General features: G+C 31.9%; 3 protein-coding genes across 4 annotated transcripts; all 3 read right to left on the minus strand.

Moving 5' to 3' along the window:
• Positions 1-3664: 3664 nt before the first annotated feature.
• On the minus strand, positions 3665-4520 carry LOC120074044 (protein BIC2-like). Its single transcript, XM_039027024.1, has one exon. It carries the CDS (start codon positions 4271-4273, stop codon positions 3884-3886), a length of 390 nt encoding a protein of 129 aa, XP_038882952.1. The 5' UTR covers positions 4274-4520; the 3' UTR covers positions 3665-3883.
• A 1698-nt stretch (positions 4521-6218) lies between these two features.
• LOC120074125 (cell division protein FtsZ homolog 2-1, chloroplastic) lies at positions 6219-12370 on the minus strand. 2 transcript variants are annotated; one of them, XM_039027145.1, is made up of 8 exons: positions 12215-12370; positions 11177-11848; positions 10140-10439; positions 9716-9806; positions 8551-8675; positions 7048-7140; positions 6816-6881; positions 6219-6697 (listed from the first exon to the last, which is right to left on the minus strand). In XM_039027145.1, the coding sequence occupies exons 2-8, from the start codon at positions 11807-11809 to the stop codon at positions 6566-6568; spliced, it is 1440 nt and encodes a 479-aa protein (XP_038883073.1). In that variant the 5' UTR covers positions 11810-11848; positions 12215-12370; the 3' UTR covers positions 6219-6565. The 2 variants fall into 2 exon arrangements, with proteins under 2 accessions (XP_038883073.1, XP_038883072.1); XM_039027144.1 differs by having other exon boundaries at positions 12198-12367.
• Positions 12371-13801: 1431 nt separating this feature from the next.
• LOC120072583 (transmembrane 9 superfamily member 5-like) lies at positions 13802-16530 on the minus strand. The gene is made up of 7 exons (XM_039024979.1): positions 16343-16530; positions 15860-15903; positions 15165-15765; positions 14959-15066; positions 14724-14877; positions 14157-14638; positions 13802-14062 (listed from the first exon to the last, which is right to left on the minus strand). The coding sequence occupies exons 1-7, from the start codon at positions 16528-16530 to the stop codon at positions 13840-13842; spliced, it is 1800 nt and encodes a 599-aa protein (XP_038880907.1). The 3' UTR covers positions 13802-13839.
• Between the last annotated feature and the right edge of the window lie 5560 nt (positions 16531-22090).

Raw genomic sequence — 22090 nt, forward strand, 5'->3', positions numbered from 1 at the left:
AAATATATAATAATTAAGTATGTTCTAGAGCTTTAGCTTTTGATTTTTTTATTTATTTTTTCAAAAAAATATAATTTTCTATCTTAATTTCTTACGGAAAGATTTTGAATTCATAATGAATTCCAAAAAAAAAAAACAATTTTAAAAAATTACCCTTTGAAAACCTAGAATGTAAATAAAAAAAAATAATAAAGAAAATCATAAGTACAAGTGCTAAGGTTTATAAGCTTATATTTAAAAACCTAAGGTTCTATTTAGTAATCATTTAGGTTCATTTGATAATCATTTGAGTTTTACATTTTGATTTTTTAATTTTTCAGTTTCAAAAAGTAAAAACCGTATAGGGTTGGTTACTAGTTTTTGTTTTGAACTTTTTATTTTTTATTTTTAAAAGATAAGAAATAAAAATACAAATTTAGTGTTTTTTCCTCATTTTTTGAAAATTAAGTCTAGAAATATTCCTTTCACCTCTAAATTTCTTATTTTGGAACAATTTTTTTATCAATATTTTCAAAAATCAAGCAAAATTTTTAAAACTAAAAAAGTAGTTTTTATTTATTTGTTTCGAGTTTAGCTAAGAATTCCGCTCTTACTTAATTAAGAAAAATGAAAACCATCGTAAGAAATAATTAAGAGGAATGATCAAACGGTAAATTTAATATGCAAGGAAGGAAATAATATTACAAGAGCTTGAACCTAGATCACCTTCTCTAATACTATGTCGCTAAAAGAAGCATGGCTTTTAGCAACGAATAACTAATGATAATTTAGATATCTTGCACATTTAGGGACGAAATAAAATTTTCATCTCTAACACTGTAACGAAAGAATGATAAGTTGCAATAACACAACGACTACCACAAATCATAGCAATAACCTTGCAATGACGAAAAGTCAAATTGTAGCAATATTGTGACAAAACTTCATATTGACGGACTTTTATATATGCAATCAATTAGACTTTAATCCAAGACCAATTAAGTAGGCTAGATGTTAAATTAAAAATGGACTCAAAAACTCAATATAATGGATAAAGATAAATTTAATATTATATCATCTAACATCAAGAGTATGATGTTACTATTCATTTCACATTCATTTTTATGAGTTGATCTTATTCTTGACATTTTTGTCATTCATCTTTTTTGTGCTATTTATTTTTTAGAAAAATTAAATTATCAGTTAAAAAGGGAGACTAGCTAAGTATTAGGGTTGCTGTTGATTTTGAAGGATATATATGAGAGACAAAGTAGAAAGAGAGGACAGATTGGCACTATATTTTCCAAAGCTGCCATGCAATAACATCAATTATACAATGAATCCAACCTTCCCTCCCTCTCTCAACCATTATTTTTTCTATAAAACTAAGACATTGCCTTTTCTCTCTTCATAATGTGCATGATATTATGTGAAACATGAGAATTTTTCTCTTCTAATCGTATAACAATTATGAATATCCTATTATCCATAGAGACGTTTGCTTTAAGAATCGACAATCAAGTATAAATAGAAAAGGTAAACAATAAAAATCAACACACAGATTTACGTAATTTATCAATAATATGTTAGCTATGTTCATAGGTTAGAGGGAGAATAGTTTTGTTAGAGAAAAAAATAATCAGAATACAAAATAGAGGTGCCTCTTGGGTTAAAAAATTTGTATAGTGTACTTCTCCAAATCCTAGGTTCAAAATCATAAATAATGCAAAGATGACAAATACATAAATAATTTAGGTTTTCGGGGCCATGGGCTTGGTTGTTCGAGGTATCAAATAACATATTTAAGATATTCCAATAGTTGGATTTTAACAAAATATTAAAAGTGCAGTTGTCCCACATCGAAAAAGTTCAAGGAAGTTATGAGCTCCAAGCACTCTAAAATGTCTATATCTTTGGCTTCGAATTGTCTTAATTATGAACACTTTAAGTTTAGGTATGCTAACTCTAAATTCTCTTTTATATTCTCTAATTTGAAAGTGGGATTAAAAGATGTGAGTAGTACAAAAACTTTGAAAGAGTGTTCTTGTAATTGAGGTCGGGAGATATAACTATTTTGTGCGATTGTAATAATTTTTTACATGGTAGATTTTTTCCGATCTGTTGTTTTTTTTCCCAGTTTGGAGTTTTTCCATATTAATTTTTATGTGCTCAATTTTATTGGTTTCTTTTAATTTCTCTATTATTTTCCGCTTATTCTTACATTATTAGATAGAAGTTTTCTAGTAGACATGTCATTAATATTTAATTGAAATTTTGGAAAATCTATTGAATAAAATTATTCATTTAATTGAACTTTTGATCGACAACTTGACATGTGATTTCACAAGAGATATAGAATGGTAATGTAAATATTTTTTTTAGTTCAACACTTGTGGGGTAGAGAAACGTATGAGATGGTATTATCTATTGAATTGTATATGCCCGAATAGGCAATAATGTTATATTGTAATGCTTGAAATTTTCAAAAATTAACATGAACATTATCATCAAAACAATTCTAAAACACACCAAATGATATGGATATTGAAATTTCATATACAATGGCCATAAGTGTGTTTCTTTCTTATAAGTGTTTATCAAAAGAACATTTCAAAGTTCGTATTTATAAATAGGTTAACACTCATGGTCTCATGAATTTTTATGCAAGTAATAATTTAGCTCGTGAACTTTAGTTAGTAAAAATTTAATTAATCTTTGTATTTTTAATTTCTTATACTTTAATTCCTGAAATTTAATAACTAACAATTTAGTCCCTATATTTTATAACGTGTAACAACTAATTCCATTGTAAAATATTTTGTAGGACTTCAAAAAAAATTATACATGTAGATCAATAACAAATTGGAGATTAATTTTTTTTTAATATAAATTATAAATAATAAGTTATTGGGTAATAAAAATTGACACTTAATTTCGATTAGTTATTTTTCATGATGGGGCTAAATTGTTATATATTTCAAAGTAAACAAAATTTAATTATTATAAATTAGAAAATATAGTTTTAAGAACTAAATTGTTTTACATAAATTTAAGTTTAATATAACTCTAAACCGTTCCTAACTTTAGAAGAGCATTTATCCTGATGTAAGAGGTGTTCTATATGTTTCTCATATATGTAAATTATCATCTTTCAAAAGGGGAAAAAAGAAGAAGTATATTACTTTGGTAAAAAGTATATATCTAAAGATACGTGTAACCATCTCCATACATCCCTTTAATCAAAGAGAATATATACAGAAAATATCTGTCACGTAAATTGCACAAACATGAATGCAACTGGAAAACACAATGATATTAATAGTTTCTAATAGCTTCATGAATCAAACATGAACAGAAGCTATGGAGCACATATTCAACCAATTAAAGAAAAGAAAAATGCATGATAGCTTGGTTGGATTTGTATTAAATTGACTGGTAATGAGAGAGAAAATTGATCAGAAGATTCTCAAAGAACAAACAACAGGAAAAAAATAAAAATAAAATCCTCTCTTTCTTGACTAAATTTCCGTATATATATATATATATATATATTAAGAAAAAGGATCAATTTTTATTCTAAAAGAATTAACTCCCCTGGCTCAGATCTTAACACATGATCATCAAATGAAACAACTAAAGGTTTAATAAAGCTCCACTAACAAAATAACAATTAAACAGCCTTTGATAAATAATAACAACAATAATAATCATTCGAAGATATTTAAATATAATAATCATTCAATCTTTTTAAGAAGATAAGATAGATCTTCAGGAGAGAGATCAGTTCTCAAGTGGATCCGATCGAGAGAGAGAGAGAGAATGATATTATTTCAATATACACAACCACCACATTATTAACAAAATTCAAAACACAAAACCCACCAACTTTAACATATATGTATGTCTAACAACTGTTTAATATTCTCAAAGCTCCGGCACCAGCAGCGGCGGTGGTGGCGGCAGCGTTGTTATTCGGCGACAATCTCTTAGCGTCTCGGGCCAAAGCCCGACGAGCCGAGACAATCCCGGAGGGAAACAGAGAGGCTTCAAATGCCGAGCCGTCGATCCAATCCTTCAAAAACTCCTCTTTTCCCCACTTATCCGGGATCCAAACCTGCCCCGCCACGGCCACACGGTGGCGCTTCAACCGCTCTCGACCGCTCTCCTCCGGAGCAAGAGCGGAGGAAGTAGTGTCAAGCTTTGTCTGATGATCTTGAGGACGACTTTGATCTGATTCTTGGAGAGGATGGTGAAGGAATAATGGGGAGTTGGGTTTGGGAGATGGGAGAGTCATGGTTTAGTTTTGGTGGGGTTTGGTAAAGATTGAAACTTTGAATGGAGAAATGGGAAGTTGGGGTTAGTTAATGCAAAAGAGAAGGAATTAGGGTTTGGGGGAAAGGGAGAAAAATGGTTGTGTTGAAGAAGAAGAAGAAGAGGGTTAAGAAGGGAATGGGTGGAAAGGTTAGTATGCACGTCATAGAGCAAACATATGATCTTAATTTGTATGGTAAGTGACAAATGAACGTGTCTTTTCTCAGCTTGGATTCCACTTGTGTGGCACAATCTTCTCTCTCTCTTTATTTTGAAAAGAGAGGATTTTTTCTCCAATATTGTGAGGTTGATGTTAGAGTGCATTAAGTTGAGAAGGGTTTTGTAGGGAGACTGTTTTATGCTCTTAAATTTTGTCCAATCACAAGAGAATAAGGGTATAATTTAACAATACTCTCTAGTTTTTGTATTCTTTATGAGATAGAGACTTCCTTTTTCTCATTTTCTTCTTATTTGGTAGCTTTCCCTTGTGATATTTTATCATAACAAAATTGACACATATTGTATTATATATTTATATGTATATGTATATATATATAAGATTTTTCGGGTTAAATTTGTTCGTGTCAAGTGGCCGTTTAATTAGTTTAGTTAGACATCTTTACCATCTCTAATATTGAATGATAGGTTTGAATCTTCACTATATTTTTATTTAGAGAAAGTATTATGTTTCATCTTTTGTCTTTGTACTATCATGCTAAAAGAAAACTATTGTCGTAGAAACTACATCTAATAAATAATCATTAGAGGCTAAATTATAAGTTTAGTTACTAAACTTTAAAGTTTGTGTGTAGTTGGTCTTGAACTTTTCAAAAATGTTTAAAAAATTTCTAAAGTTTGAATTTTGTATTTAATAGAATTCCTCAATTTTCATTTTCTATCTAACTAGTCATTGTCTTATTCAATATTTTAAAAAAAAGGGGCTTAAAATTCACAAAATTAATAGATACAAAATTGAAAAGTTCAAGTATTCATTATTATACATAAAATTCAAAATTATATCTAATAATAGACTAATTGGTTTTTTAAATATTTCAAAAACATTGATCAAGAATCTCTATTAAAGAATTTTAAAGATCACTTTTGAAAGTTTAAGGATTAAATAGACATAAATCTAAAGTTTAAGGACTAAAATCTAAAATAGATGACGTTGATGCTAAGAAATTTTTTATATATCATGATTTTATAAAAATTTGAAAATTCTTTCGTATCAAGAAAATGACTATCCTATCTACGTTGCATAGAGTTCAAGTCTTAGAAAACATTTTTATTTATTTAATTTAAAATATGTGGAACTAAAAGAAAATCCTTAAAATATATAATGATTTTGAATATGAAAAAAATGACTTTCACAATTTTAAAATCACTCCCAAACATTCATTCTATTCTATACATAAATACTGATGATGCTAACGTCGCAGCCAACATCACCCTTCCCTTCCACAAATATATTATTATTATTTATTTTAATTAAATAGAGAATTAAACTTCAAACACCAAACCGGAAACTCATATTTTAAGTCAATGAGCTATACCCACTTTAAAAATCTTTAACATTTTCATATCCATTTGAATTAAATATATATATATATATATATATATATATATATATATATATTCATTTAATAGGAAATTTATTGTCCATTAAATCAACGGTTTAATTCTTGTAGTTTGGACTCCATTTAAATTTTTGTATCAGTCATGTAGTTATCAAATATATATACAAACCTCAGTTATTTTCAGAACCAAATAGACAATGTCTAAACTTACAATTTAATTTTAAATTTAAAAAAGTTTCAATTATGCCTGTTTGACTTAAATGTCCTGTGAGCAAAGATTGGTTATAACTCAAGAAACCAGCACACTTTACAAATTAAAACTCAGAATGCATAATTAAGATACTTGGAATCAAACTAATGAAGAAGTACATTTAATCAACTTACAACAAGGTATTAAGGCAATTCCATGAAAACTACTTCATCTTGACTTCAGCCATTACAGTATTTTGCTGAAAAAGCTACTGTTGAGCAACTTTATCAAAAGAAGAATACAACTAACTCAAGTTTTTCAGCTAGAAACATATTTCATATTGTAACTACAGATAAGCAATATATGAACTATTTATTACTCAACAAATATACAAAGTAACCAAACCGAAGAAGGGTATACAGATACTACCACCTATAGCAGCATAATATATGTACGTAGGAAGGAAGGCCATGGCGACAAACAAATGCTCCAACTGAAATAAGGATGATTAAGCTCTAGGATAGCGTGAGCGACCTTTCTTCTTCAAGAATTCTGGGATTTCAAACGAACTACCTTCACTCAAAGAAGAAGGTCTACGGTTGTTTCCAAAATTGTTGTCTCCCTGTGATAGTTGACTGGCCTGTAAAAAAAGGGACAAAACAGGTTCTTAAGCTTTTAGCACGATTTCGTGTATCTCGTCACAGACCTATACCAGAATACTGAATTCAACACCATATTTGGTGCAGATGCAACAATACCTGAAGCGCCCTTCCTTCGCTTTCTTCTTGGCGCTTGAATCCAGTAGCAATTAGAGTTATACTAACCTGAATGTGAAAGACATCAATTTTCAAATTAAGATGGAATTCAAGTTCATATGGTTCTCTTATTGGACAGTAGGAAGAAATAAAAATTGCTCCCCAAATGCATCAATGCCTGACTATCAAATCCAAATGCAACTTCAAATGAATTATGGTGAAACTTATAACTCACTTGACCACTGAGTGAAGGATCTATCACTGCTCCAAATATTAGATTAGCAGTAGGATCCACAAGGTCATATATAACCTCCGCTGCAGCATTCACCTGTGATTGGATACGAGAAATGTTGAGAAAAAGATACTAACATTACATCATTAGTAATAGAAGTACAATGATTCAGATTCAAGTTGGAATTTTGGTTCAATTATAAGTTTAGTTCCTCAACTTTCAAGTTCATGTCTGAAAGCTCTATGGACTATAAAAAGTGTGTAATAAGGCCCACTTTAAAAATATCTAACAAATCCTTGAATATTCATTTTTGGGTGTAATAAGTACTTATATTTGAAGAATAAAAAAATTGTTTTTCCACCTTTATCGTGCAAACACAAAAAAGGGCTAGTCTTCGGGTTTTGAAAAATTAACTAATCTATTATAAAATTGTATAATTGAAACCTAAGCTCTCCATCCATAGCATCGGGTGACCAAGTAATGTATGCAATCCTATATGTGCAGATTTCCCCATAATACAAATTAGTAAAATAAAAATCAAAGTTATGGCATTCGATCTCATACTGCAAGAAATCCAAGAATTTTTGGGAGCACTAGCACGAGCAAAAATGGTGGAAAAGTCTACAGTCTGAAACAGGGTAAAACGATCCAAAATCACCTACTTGATTGATTGACATACCTTTTATAGCTGCTTTATCTGCCTGAAGTTGTGTAAAGCAGAAATGAATTAACAAATATGAAAGACTTACTCCACCCATCCCAAGAATAACAGAAGAGAGTTATCTCCAACCACTAACATCGTTCATGAGTTAAGGGCCATATTGGACGCAAAATAGAAAATCCTTAGAAGTGTAGGGACTAAACTTGTGAATGTGGTGATCGATTCTTGATCCCAATGGAGCACTTTTTGTGAAGCCTATTCTAAAAGAACTAAAGAAATCTTTTTTTTTTTTGTTGCAAATGATTTCTTTTTAACTATTTTTAACCTTCCAATTCTTACTTTGAACTGTTCAGTCTTAAATTTTTAATCTTCGATTCTAAATTTCACAAGTTTCTTTGGTTTTGGGATTTAGGAAGTGAGAGTACTGAAGATTTGATCTAAATAGACTTTGTTGTTTATTTTATCATTCACCTCCGTGGACTAATTAATTTAATGTTGTTGACATGGTGATGCATAGACTACTATCTGAAGTCTTGTGGGTACGAATTGTTGCATGAATAGATAATTAAGGCGGGCCTTATGCGACTTGGGCTAAGAATTCCAAGTCCATAATGGTAACGAGAGAAAAGTAGTGAACTCAAACTTCATAAAAATCACCAGCCACTACATCTAATTTCCGTTCATAGACTGTATCAATCTCATAAACATGGTAGATTCAAACTTATGGCATACATCAGGTATATAAATTATGAATTACGATAAGTGATTTAAGTTTTGAGAGCAGTGAGATAAAGATACTTAAATAGGTTGTGAAAGGCAGGTGAGAGGAAAGGAGAGAGCCACACCTCATATAAAGTCAAATCACTTCCACCAGTTATGTTCCACACAATTCCAGTGGCTCTTTCTATGCCAATATCTAATAGAGGTGATTGGATAGCGTTTAAAGCTGCATCTCTTGCCCTTGTCTTTCCTGCACCAATGTAAACAAGAGGTAGAATTGGTTTATATTAGAGCAGCTGATCAAATATTTGAGAGTTTCGAGAAAAAGGGAAGAGAGAGAGACATCTCATAAGGCTAAACCCACTGCGTCACTGCCAGACAAAGTAACGTCGAAAGAAATAAACCATAACGGAGACTTGGTTTCCTTCAGATTTCAAATGGGAGGGAAGGATTTGCTTATTTCAGACTGGTATATCCCAAGATACAAGCTTGTTTGTCAAACAGGTTACATAAACTTATACTTGTGAAATCTATCTTTTATCCTAGATATTAGTTTTTATAAATCATATACAATATAAATCTATGTTTTCATAATTCAATCTTCTAGACAAGCTAAACACAAATTACAAAGATATTACAACATAGTATTATCTAATTCTACTCAAGATTTCTTCTTTACCATATCACAAGGGCACTCCATTCTAAGTTGAATGGATGCATTCTTCGGGAGATCTTGGTTGGAATAAAACAGCAGAATCTTTCCAAATGTGAGCAGAGACAGTGGATGATGTGGAAGAACTTATTTTTACAGCTTAGTATTGATCTTACTTAAATAGATATTTTATAGTTACGATATTTATATGATTTTCACCAATAGTAGGAAGTTCCATTGTTTTTTGTTTTCCAGCCCAGTACCTTCAACATTTCAATTATGAATAAAAGTTTCCTAACTTAAAGAAAGAAAAGAACCAAAAAAACAAAAAAGACTAGGAAGAAGAAGAGGAGGTTAGATATTAGAAAAGGTCAGATCCATAGACATTGGAAGGATAGTTCTGTCTATTTGGATCTTTTGATAATTTGGAAGAAACAGTGGGAATTTGGTCCAAATAACGTTTCATTTCTCTGATGAGAAATAAAGAATAATGAAACAATTGCATAGGTTTTAAAATTAGAGATGGTGGATAAAAATGAAAATTTTGGCAGTTCACAGTTGAGACAAAAAAGAATCAGACCAAACTTTAAACTTTAATATAACATTAAATCCTCTGTAAATATGCATCTTAGAGTTACCAGTAGCAGTTCCTATTCCCATCAACGAAGAACCAGCATTTGCCATTATAGCACGGACATCAGCAAAATCTACATTTACCAGCCCCGGTATCTGATTGTTGTAATGTAGTAACAAACCACAAGTTAGATCTCAAAGAGCGTTTGTAAACCACTTCTACAGATAAATTTATGGCTAGAAGGCATTTTTAATTCAACATTTTGGACTTAACCTCAAAGTGGAAAGTAATCACAAAAGGTAGAACTACATATCCAATAAAAGCTCCAGGTAAATTTTCACCACGCAATTTTCACAAAATATTTGAAAAGTAGAGGTTTTCATACCATCAATAGTCAAAACCACTAAATAGAAGAAATTAACTCCATAAAAAGGCTTTCTAAAAGCATAGAGAATCTTTAGTTTAAAGTTCTTGAGGTCTGTAAATACCGTGATGATGTCAGAGATACCACGGACACCTTGCCGAAGAATGTCATCAGCCAAATTAAATGCTTCTGTTACAGGGGTGGACTGCGAAACTGCTGTAAGTAATTTGTCATTCGGGATAACTATCAATGTATCAACTTTGTCTCTCAAAGTTGCAATTCCTTCCTGCGCTTGAACTGCTCTTCTTCGTCCTTCAAAAGAGAAGGGTGTAGTAACAATACCAACTGTTAATATGCCCATTGACTTTGCAATGCCTGCAATAACAGGAGCCCCTCCAGTTCCAGTTCCTCCACCCATCCCAGACTACAAGCATGGAGGTTATTTCAAAGTTAGAAAAGACGCTAGGTCTTAGTCTAGCATATGTGGTTGAACATTATAGTCAAAGAATAAATTGGAGATGAACCCAAAATCTACACTAGCATGTATCATAATTAAGCATAATTCTCTTCACGATTAGACATTACATGGTTTTTTTTTTTTCTTGACATGAAGATTGAAATGAAAAAACTAATGTCTGATCTTCAAGAGAATAATGCTCACGTAAAAAGTGAATAGTTAAGAAGTCAACATAAAATGGGATGTTAGCACTGAGGTCAACTTCTTAGGAAATATAATCCTGAAGCCAAAATGCAGTCAAAAGTTGCAGAATGTCAACTGGAGGCAAGGAATCAGAAAAAATAAAAATAAAAGCAAGAAAAGAATAGCATGCAAAAGGAAGCTATAACGAGAAATCCATAGTTCTCGTTCCTTGATATTCCAATGCTTCAATCGTTCCTATGTCAAGTATGACATCCACCAGAGAGATGTACAATTATTGGCTAAGCACCTCTCAATTAAGGTAGCCGACTACTGAGTGACTTACAAATATATAACATACTCTTCATAGTATTGCTTTAACTTGTCCTTTTTTTTCCTCTATATATTAAGAAAAATCATGAAGTCGTGGAAGTGAAACTTGTATCTGCTAAAACAGTGGTGGAGGAAACAAATAGTGAAGCAGTAGAAGCAGTGCATTCCAGGGCTAAAGAAGCTTGACTTACAGTGACAAAAACCATGTCAGATCCATAAAGCGCCTCTTCTATAGCTTCTTTACTTTCGTTTGCAGCACTCATGCCAATCTCAGGATTCCCACCAGCACCAAGACCTCTTGTAAGTTCTCGACCGATTTGTAGACGGTTCTCAGGATAGACAGGGGACATTTTCATCGCTTGCACATCTGTATTAACAATCCAAAACTCCACACCCTGCATCGAACTTTCAATCATCCGATTAACTGCATTTGATCCACCACCCCCCACACCAATAACTTTAATCCTTGCCTCGTTGTAATTACTACTGGATGCATCTTCCAAGTTCTCGGGTGTAATTCCACCCAAATTTTCCTTTCTTGGGCTATTAACTGAACTGTTTCCCTCGCCTCTTAGCATTGAAATTTCAGGGTGTAAATCCAGAAATGGATCCCTGTTCTGATATGGGCTGACATTGTGAGAATTGGAAGAAGACTTAGCCAAATTAGATTTTTGATTGATACCCACAAACCCATTCCTATCCTCGGGCATTTTCATATAGCTTTTCCCCGGGTGGTGCTCCATAGAAACTCTGCCTCCAAGAGCAGACAACATTCCAACAGGGTTTCGAGTAAGAGTGAAATTCATCGACGCATAACTTGCCATTATCCAACACAGTGAATCTCCCACCCTTAGAAAATGCAGCTGAAAATGAAAAGAAACTCAGATACATAACTGGTCTAAAATTTTCGAACTCTTTGATTAATTGTGTCACCATCAAGAAAACACAAATTCAGAAGACTAATGAAAGAAGGGCAATCTAAGTGAGATGTTAAATCCGTAACAGACTGAAAACAAATTCTAGAAATCAAGATTTCGCAGAAACTATACAATGAACTCTGAAACGCAAAACTCAAAAGTGTGGAAGAAAACTCGAAACCCATTACACATTATCAATCGAATTCAACAGCAAAAGAAAATTAAACCCAATAAACTCGAGCAGAAAAAAGATAGAACTTCAAAGAAAGATATCGAAAAGGGAAAAGGAATCTACATTTTCGAAAAGGGCACCTGAAAATGCTTCTGAATAGTACCAAAAATCGTCGGAGAGCAAATCCAAATTGGGTCGAAGAGATACAAGAGTGGTAGTAATCTTGATTCTTGAGCAAGGGCAAACAAGCAATTCGGTTCAACTAAACCTCCGCTAACAGTCCAATCTTTTCTTATTCTTCCTGAGCTAGTTGAATTGAAATAATACTCGTGATATCCATTTCGTGGTCAGAAGTTTGATTCTCTCCTCCACGATATTTTTATAAAAAAATTATTATTTACTAATGATCGGACAGAATAATCCAAAAAATTTAAATATCTTATACATAAAATTCGACTTTCTATCATTATCTTTCATTTTTTAAAATGTATGAGATATTAGATTAAAGTAAGAATCAAAAGTTCAAAAATATATTAGAAACAAAATTGAAAGTTTAGATGTTTATTACATCATTTTTAAAGTTCAACATCTCTTACACGTAAATTTGGAAGTTTAAAAATTAAAGACCGTTTGGTAATCAGTTTGTTTTTAAATTTTTTTTTTTTTGAAAATTAAACCTATGACACTATTTTCATCTTCAAATTTCTTCATTTGTTATCTATTTTTCACCAATAATTTAAAAAAATTAAACCATTTTGAAAAATAAAAAAGTAATTTTAAAACTTTGTTATTGTTTTTAGAATTTGATTAAGAATTCAACCATTATACTTAAGACTGATACAAATCATAATAAAAAATAGAAGGAAATAAGTTTAATTTTTAAAAACAAAAAATCAAATGATTACTCACGAAACCTAAATTTATAATTATTTTTTATTGTTTAAACTTGTAAATCAACCCTACTAACTTACTACCACATAATTTGAGGTGTAGTATTATATATACTATATATGTCATATATAAATGGAGTTATGTCGTACATAAATGGAGTTTAAATGGAGAAGAATCGATATTTGCCAATTTTACCCTTGGCATTTTTAATACATATCTATTTTACTCTTAATTTTTAGTCATTAGAACAACGAATTAATTATTGTTATTATTATTATTTCAAAAATGAGTATCTTCTAATATGATTTGAACATGGAAGAAAAACACTTTGTAGAACATTATCTATGTCAAAAATTTATTTTATTTTTAAATATTAAATTAAATAACATGTGTTGTGTTAAATTCAATTTCGTATATTAAATAAAATGTGTTGCAAAAGGTTATATATGTTTAAAATTGATATATGGAAAAAGAATTATTAAATAAAATGGTATAATGAAAAAAATTGTATAACTTATCATTCACATAATAATATTATTGTATGTGTTAGTCAAATTTTTCTCGAATAACATAAGAATAACTTTTGTAAAACTCGTATAAATAAGAACAAGAGTTTGTTATATACTTATTAATAATGAATTTTGAATTATATTTCAAATATAAATCATATTAGAACTAATTAAGTGTCATCATCAAAAGAGTTTAGAATAAGAATAAGAAACATTCTAAAAAAATGTAAAGGTTTTATGGATTCTAAGCAAGTGAATTCTTATTTGCTATCTTATTCCTTGAATACAGAAAAGGCAAATGATGAAGTAATTATATACAATGTGAGTTTCGAAAATGATGAAAGGAACGAGACAAAGGCTGACATTTAGGACCGCTTCTTAGTGTATCCGGCCATGTAGTATTTAAAGGCGAACAGCGAAGCTCCAAAACCAACGGTTCCAAGAACCAGAAAGAATGAATAGCAAATGCAACAATTGTACACCAGAGGGAGGACAAACTCCTTGTCACTCTCTGTCTTTATTTTTGAAAGGAAGTATATACCATAACCAAACATATACAATGCAGGCGAACCCCCACGTAATACAGATCTGCAATATAATCACAATGAACTTACTTCGATAGTAATTGGCATGACTTTTATTTCTACTTGTTGACAAAAAGGTTAAAAGAAGGATAAATTACCTCCACCACCAGTCGTAATCATGTTTGAGTAGCTGAATACTAGTAAGTGTAACTCCACTAACAATGGTAGTTAAGATGACCATTAAGAATGCAGCAAATAAGGTGAGGAATGACCCACAAACTTTCAAACCCCACAAGCTTGCATAGATATCATCCATTAGAGGGGAGATTGGCAAGAAAATTCCAAGGCCCCCAAGAACCATTTGGGCAGGTGTCTTCATATACCATAAAGGGGAAGGTGATCTGTTATATAGGAGTAGTCTTCTGGTGGAACAAGTTGCAGTGTTACGCTCTGGTCTATAGAAGTCTCTTATTGCAATACACCACATGTACATCAAAATGGCACTGCCAAATCCTGCTAATAAAAGATTATAGATCGCATTGTCAACCATTGGAGTACTAATCCCAAATACCATTCCTAGGACAACAGCTATGAACACTGGGAAAAAGTAGAGTGCGCCAGTCTGAAAGACACATTCTTTCTGCACGAAAGAAATTCATTAGAAGAGAAGCATGAATGGACAGATGTAAAATGGTGAAATCACAAGGTTTTGAGAATATATATACCGATCCAATTGGGGAAAATTTCTCATGAAATGATCTGGCCATAAATGCAGATAGTACTGATGTTATACAATATGCCAAAACAAGATCAACAGAGATTTTTTCATGGTCGCAAGGGTAGATACCATCATATGCAGAAACAAAAAGCAACACAATGCTGCAGACACAATTGGTTTGATGATTAGATGCTGATTTAGATGATAAGACTATGCCTGTAAAATACAATTTTAACTGTTACATGATTAGATGCTGAGTTCCAACGCCCAGTATAGCACCGAGTAAGGATGTGAACATAGGACAGAAGCACATTTTATCATTTAAACGACGAATAGTTCCATGAGGTTGTCTGTAAATAATCAAAAATATATATACATATGAACGATTAACGACAGTCTTGAATGTAATTGACCTTAATTACAAGAACAAAAAGAAGGCCCATGTTACCTGTTCCTCAAGAAATACCGAAAGAGATACGGCGAAGCAAGTACAAGAGGCAAAATGATCCACCAAAAGGCCAAGATACTCCAAAGCCAGAGTGAAGACCAAAACAAGCGTCGATTCTCTTCCAAAACCCACATGGCTTTCTCAGCTGAAGCTCTGTTCCCGGGTATAAAGTAACTCGAATTTTCTATGGATTTGATTTCATTCCAAAAGACAGAGTAGGAAAATTCGACTAGGGTTTCAGTACAATTGGTTATGTCAACAGAAGAATCAAGACTATTTACAACACTAATGCCCATCACTTGATTCTCCATGAAATCAACATTGAATTCAATGTGATTGAAAAGATAAAATTTCTGTCCTAATCCTGTTGTTTCAATGACTTCCCCCACCTTACTCCCAAACCAGATGTCGTCAAAGTACATTTGGTATTCAAGTTTGTTTGCAATGGAAAACCTAAACATTTTGAGATCATGTTCTGTCATATACTTCTCGCAAAGAAACCCCTCCGACTCCGAAACGCCAAATTTCAACTCATATTGGGTGTTGGTTAAGCAGTCGCCTGCCAGAATTTCATTCAGGGTTCTCCTTTTGGATATTCCTTCTGTAGTCAATGGAAATACACAACAAATCAAACATAAACGATGTATATAATGTATATAATATCAATTTAATGAAGAGAGCAATGTGATCTTCACCTCCAGGAGGGCAAAATGGAAGCGAAAAATATGAGTATGCGTCGCTAGAAATCAGAAAAGGAGAAATAATTAACAACATCGATCAGTATAACAAGTTAAAGAACTATAAGTTCTTACACTCTTTGATCTCCCGATCATTACTAATTTTGTTTGAATCAAGAAAAGAAATTGATTCATGAAGCAAGCAATGCAAATGTAGTTTTCGTTCATATATACTTGAAATGGTAAATTGTTTTTTATGCTCTTTCCAATTGGAGAAAGCCCTGAGAATTTAAGCTATCACTTCGGATTGCGAATCAAACTTATTTGGTTTCTTCAAGAACTGATTTCTCAGTCGCAGCAACGAAAAATAGGGTTAGTGATCTGCAGATTAGGCCGATTAGAGAGAAGAAAACAGCTATGGAGATGAAATCTTTCCGATATAGCTTGATTATTGCAAGAAAATGAAAAAGATGAACGGAGTAATCAGTAATTAGTGATCACCATCGTTCATCAACCCCAAATACTTTGTTGGCGAACACAGGAATCCACTCTCCGTATGCATAACCTTGCTTTGATGAAGAATCTTGTCTTTTCCGGTCAGAAGCTTTGAAGATCCTGGCCGAGAATGGTAGTGGCAGAAAAAGAATGGAAACAAGGATCAAGAAAAACAGTTTACGATTTGGCGCCATTCTTGATGCAGCAACTGAAATATTCAAAAATGGAGGGAAAATCTAAAGCCTCAGGTATTATTATATAGAGAAGAACTCGGTTTTTCCGCTAATTGTATCGATAACTATATTAATTTTCACATTCTTTTTTAAGTTTTTTTAATTATTATTACAATAATATGTTTAGCAATAATTATATCCTCATTTTATAGTTCAAATTTACCCCTATAGCTCTAAACTTATTGGTTATATCCATTTAAACGATAAACTAATAATTGTATAATTTAAATTTCAAATATTTCGTAAGTGTATCAATTTACCCTCTCCATCACATTTTATTTTTATAAAAATCATGTGGGACTCATAAATTTATTCATTAATTAAACACTTAAACTTTCATTAGCGAATAAATAAAAATTTCCTTATAAACTTTCTATATAACAATTCTAATCATCCATTTTATTAATCTGACAATTGAAGAAGTTTATAAATGTGTAAGAATTGAAAGCATAAAAGATTTTCAAATGTAATCTTAATAAATTGTATAAAGTGATTCACTTATAACAATTTAAAAGTATAATCAAAACAATTCTATGTTTCACATTATATTTTTCAAACTATGTCTAATTGAGAGTATTAATTGATTAACTTATAAAATTCCACGTTTAAATTGATACAACCCCCAAAGTTTAGGGGTGTGAATTGAACTTTTTGCAAAAGAATTGTACTTTCCTTCAATCACATTTAGGGTAAAATATTTAATGAGAATTATGTCTTATCAAGCATATTGTCACGAGGTTAGAGTTCTTACACACGCGGCGTCTCCCGTGCAGCACCTCGGTTTCCGAACACTGTTAAACCTCTAAAACGAGTTCCTAGTGCCTTTGATAGGCTAAAATACCTCTTGAGGCTTACTTGGTGCATCTTTTGACAGCAAGAACATCCAAGTGTCGCACGTTCGGTTAGTTCAATAACTAACCATATGACAGAGTGGTATCAGAGCAGTGGTTGCACACGTGATCTTCACCAAACGCTCCATCTTGAAGGTGCAGGGATAAAAGCCCTAACGTAGTGGAATTAATCAGGACCTTTTCTTGAAATTAATTTAGAAAATGTGAAATACCAATACACTAGAAAACAAGACAGAATATCACAAATATTTAACAAAAACAAAACCTACTGTAAAATTCCTAGGTTAAGTATGCATTGTAAAATTAGGAAATCAAGGCTACAATCCTAGAGAGAAAAGGAAATAGATAATCACTTTCGTTGAAGACTCGAATGCCAATTCTCTTTGGATTTCTTGAACACCACCAATAAGCTACTTTTCTATTCTCTAAGAATTCTTGGTTAAGGTTTATGGGAACCAAAATTAGAGGAAGAACGAGGAGAATTTTGGAGATATCAATTTTCACATAACATTTCTATGTATTAAAACAAAAACAATCACCTCCAAAAGCTTACATTTTGTAGGTCTCTTAACCAAATTGAGAGAGATGGGAAACGTGAGATAGTCCACGTTTCAGATAGCTCCTCTACGTGGGAGTTATCTTATTTTAATTAATTAATTAATTAAAATAATTAATAATTAACTAAATATAATTTTATTAATAATTTCACTTAAATCATATTTAAATGAAAAACATCTTTCACATAATTTATAATTTTGCTTAAATTAGTTTAATTAAATCAAATAATTATTTAATTCTTCAATTAAATATATTTAATTCGACTTACATTCAAATCCTATTCAATTGTATTTCTCTCATAACCTATAGTTTTAATGTGCATATAATACGCATTAATTTTAACATATACTTTTAATATGAATCCAATTCATATTAAATTAATATTTCAACTCATTCAAATATTTAATTCTCAAACATAAATTTATATTATAAAGTGTAATTAAAATATAAACTTTATATTATAATGTATCATTATACATTATATTATTTCCCTAAGTGAATTTGAACATTTCAAACTCTATTCAAGACATATTTACCTCAATTCCCTTTATGAGCTAAGAAAGGGACCTCATGGGCATATAGATCAAAAGCTCCAACGATGTGAGATTAATTGGCTAAATTTATTAACCGCAATTCATGACAGAGATTTCTCTTCACTAGGATGACCATAGGTAACATAACCTCAATCCTAAGTGAGTTGGGAATTTCTGCCTTTGAGGGCAGACCTTTGATTTGCATAGGTGTGAGTGGCCAGATCGCCGACTCAAACCTACCACTTTGGAGATTCGTCCGATTTGGGAGCTGGGAACTCAGCTACACAAGATGGAATTCACTCCTTCCTCAAAGTAGGGATAAGTAGATAGATTGCTCCTTTAAGGGCTGATCCTGGGGTTTGAATGATGTGGCCCACACACCTTCTCATGGCCTGAGAGGTGTCCAACATAGTAGGACTATGTTGTATTGTTCATTAGAGGGATCAGTGGTACTTAAAGAGTTAGATGTAACTACATGGGCAAAATAGTAAATTGGTCCAGCTGTACTTACAAGCATCTGTGAGGATTATCGTACTGTTGATTAGTTATATTTGATGGACACAGAAATATATCTGTGGTGAGAAGAGTGCAGTTGTCAATCTTTAGTGGAATGCCTCACAGTTAACGGATAGTGGATCTCGTGGCTAAAGAGTTTAGTCAGTTATTCACGTACCATTGGAGCTTCGAGCCATAGATCCATAAGGTCCCATTGGTAGCTCAATGGATTCGAGTTTATAATCAGTTTTTGGGTCAGATTGAAGTGTTCAAATTGACAATAGGGAGTTTGATTATATATGATATGATTAAACTGGTCAATTATATATGATATGGTTGACATGATGTATGAGATACATTAATTGGAGGAAAAGGATATAAATATGATTTATATCTAGTGGAGGAGAAAAGAACTATGGTTCATATGTTGCATATGATGTGATATTAAACCATAGGTTATAAATATAATATGATTATATTTATTTTTTAATTAAACAATTATGGGATAATTGTTGGCAATTTCTTCTCTGTAACTGAATGAGATAGTAGGAGGTTACATTCAGTTTTCGTAACTGAAGGATAAAATGAAAATGGTTTTCATTTTGCAAGTGATCAGATATTCGCTCCCCGATTGAATACACTGCCTATCGCCTAGCAAACCAAGAGCATACATGATAGCTCAAAGTTTACTACCTGATCATATACACGCACGCATTTCCTAAACGATCGCATAATATTACCTAAACGATCGTCTAGCTTTTACTAAACGATTGGACGCTCGAGCGTTTTACTAAACAATCGTCAATACGATTAGCCCCAGTTTACTATACGATTTTGTACCTTTTACTAAACGATCAAGCAGTCGTCTATACGATAGACTTCCAATATCTTCCACTTGCTTGGTTGTGGTAAACGATTGTTCCTTCCTCCTTCCCCCTACCAAATCCAACAGAGCCCACACCTTCTAGATTCTCACTCCGAGAATACCAAGTTTTTAAGTGGTTGTGTCCTCCATTGTTGCCTTGTTCATGATGAGTCCATTCGGGAGTAGATGACAGCGAGATTTGGTGGACGATTGGTTTAGCTTGCACAGCGACAACGAGAGGTGTAATCCTTTGACGAGAGCGAGAATCAAAGCAAAGAAGAATTCTTCAACTGGTATGTATCTTATTCCTTTGTTGTTTAATAGTTCAAAGCATGTCGTAATTGGTTGTTAAATGCACGACTAGCATGTTTATTAGTGACTGCGGTGTTCCTGTCACAATAAGTTTGAAACGATTTTGCTTTCGCTCATATGTGCTCTTTGATAAGAGTTTCTTCAAACTCATACTGCCCACACCCTCGAAGATGGGTGTCTGCAAAGCATGGGTCTTTCTGGGACATGAAGTGTCACACTCTTCCCTGGATTACCCTCTTAATCCATGAAGAGATGTGAAGACAGCAGTTGCCAACTTTCCTGTGACAACTACTGCCAACATACTCCTATGAACTTACGTCCTTCATACCTGTTAAACCTGATTAGCAGTTTATACTTTTCTAGAACTTAATGAATGAACGGTGAAGTTTCACAGTGGAAGCGAGATCATTTGAATCTCGATTTTTACACATAATCAAAATTTACAGAACATAAAACTTATGCATTGTACAAAGAATTCACAACATGCTTCTCTAGAATAAGGAATCAGTGTTAGAGATAACAACTTATCCTTGAAGCCAAAATTATTCAAGCAATCCCTTGATCCAGTTTCGCCATCTTTTGTCTTGTCTTGTTGCACACCTTCTTTTTTTAGTTTTTTTATTTTCTTCTATTTTTTCTTATTCCCTCCTTTTTTTCATTTTTCATATTCTTTTCTTTCTTCAGTTTTTGCATCTTCCCTTTCTTTTATTTTTTATTTTCTTTTCTTTCTCCTTCTTTTGCTTCTTTCTTTTCTTTTTATTTTATTTTATTCATTTCTTTATCTGATTTTTGCGTCTTTCCTTTATTTTTTATTTTCTTTCATTTCCTTCTTTTTCCCTTTATTTTTCTTTCCTTTACTTTTTATTTTCTTTCATTTCCTTCTTTTTTCTCTCTTTTTTTTTTTTTAATTTTCTTTTTTTTCTCCAAATTTTTGCTTCTTCCCTTTTCTTTTTTTAATATTTTATTTTATTTTATTTCTCGCATTTTCTACGTCTTCCTTTTCTTTTTCTTTCACTTCTCCGGTTTTTGCTTCCTTTTTTTCTATTTAATTTTCTTTCCTTTCTTCAGTTTTTGCTTCTTCTCTTTCTCTTATTTTTAAAATTTTTCTTTCCCTAATTTGAACTTTTTCTTCCTCCCTTTCTTTTCACAAGAATTATGAGGTTGAGTTTTGTACCCAAGATTTGAAAGTACTCAATTCATAAGTGACTTAACACTAACAAGTCAATCATCAAGTTTGATTATTGTAATAAATAATAAATATAAATAGCAAATGAAAGTTTATCAGTGATAGCCATTAATATTTTCTATCATTGATAGCTTAACATTTGATTATATTTTCACAGTAAATAGCCACTTATAGAAATCTATCATTGATAGCCAACTTAGTGAATTTAATTAATAAAGTTGAATCTCAAACTAAAATGTAAGTGGAATGCCTCGAAGTTATAACTAATAACATGGTTATCAGTGATAGAAGTTATCGTCGAAAAAAAAAAGGGACTTATAAATGTTTGGGAAGGACAAGAAAGGTGCTCAGTGACTATGATTGATAGAAGCTACTATTGATAGCATGTTACCAATGATAGAAGCTAATATTAATAGCATATTATTGATAATAGAAGTTACTCGATAGAACGTTATCGGTGACAGAAGGTACTCGATAGCACTAGAAACTACCACTGACAGCACGTTATCAGTAATAAAGAACTATCACTGATATCATAATATCATTGAGATCATTGATAGCATCTTATCAGTGATGTTTTTAGTGAAAGAAGCTATCACTGATAATTACAATTTGAGTGATATTAGTGTATCGGTGATAGAACTTAGGTGATATCTATATATCGAGTTTAGAACTTAGGTGATATCTATATATCGAGTTTCTTTCAAAGGTAATAACCAGT

The sequence above is a fragment of the Benincasa hispida genome, chromosome 3, assembly GCF_009727055.1.
Source record: "Benincasa hispida cultivar B227 chromosome 3, ASM972705v1, whole genome shotgun sequence".
Classification (NCBI taxonomy): Eukaryota; Viridiplantae; Streptophyta; class Magnoliopsida; order Cucurbitales; family Cucurbitaceae; genus Benincasa; species Benincasa hispida.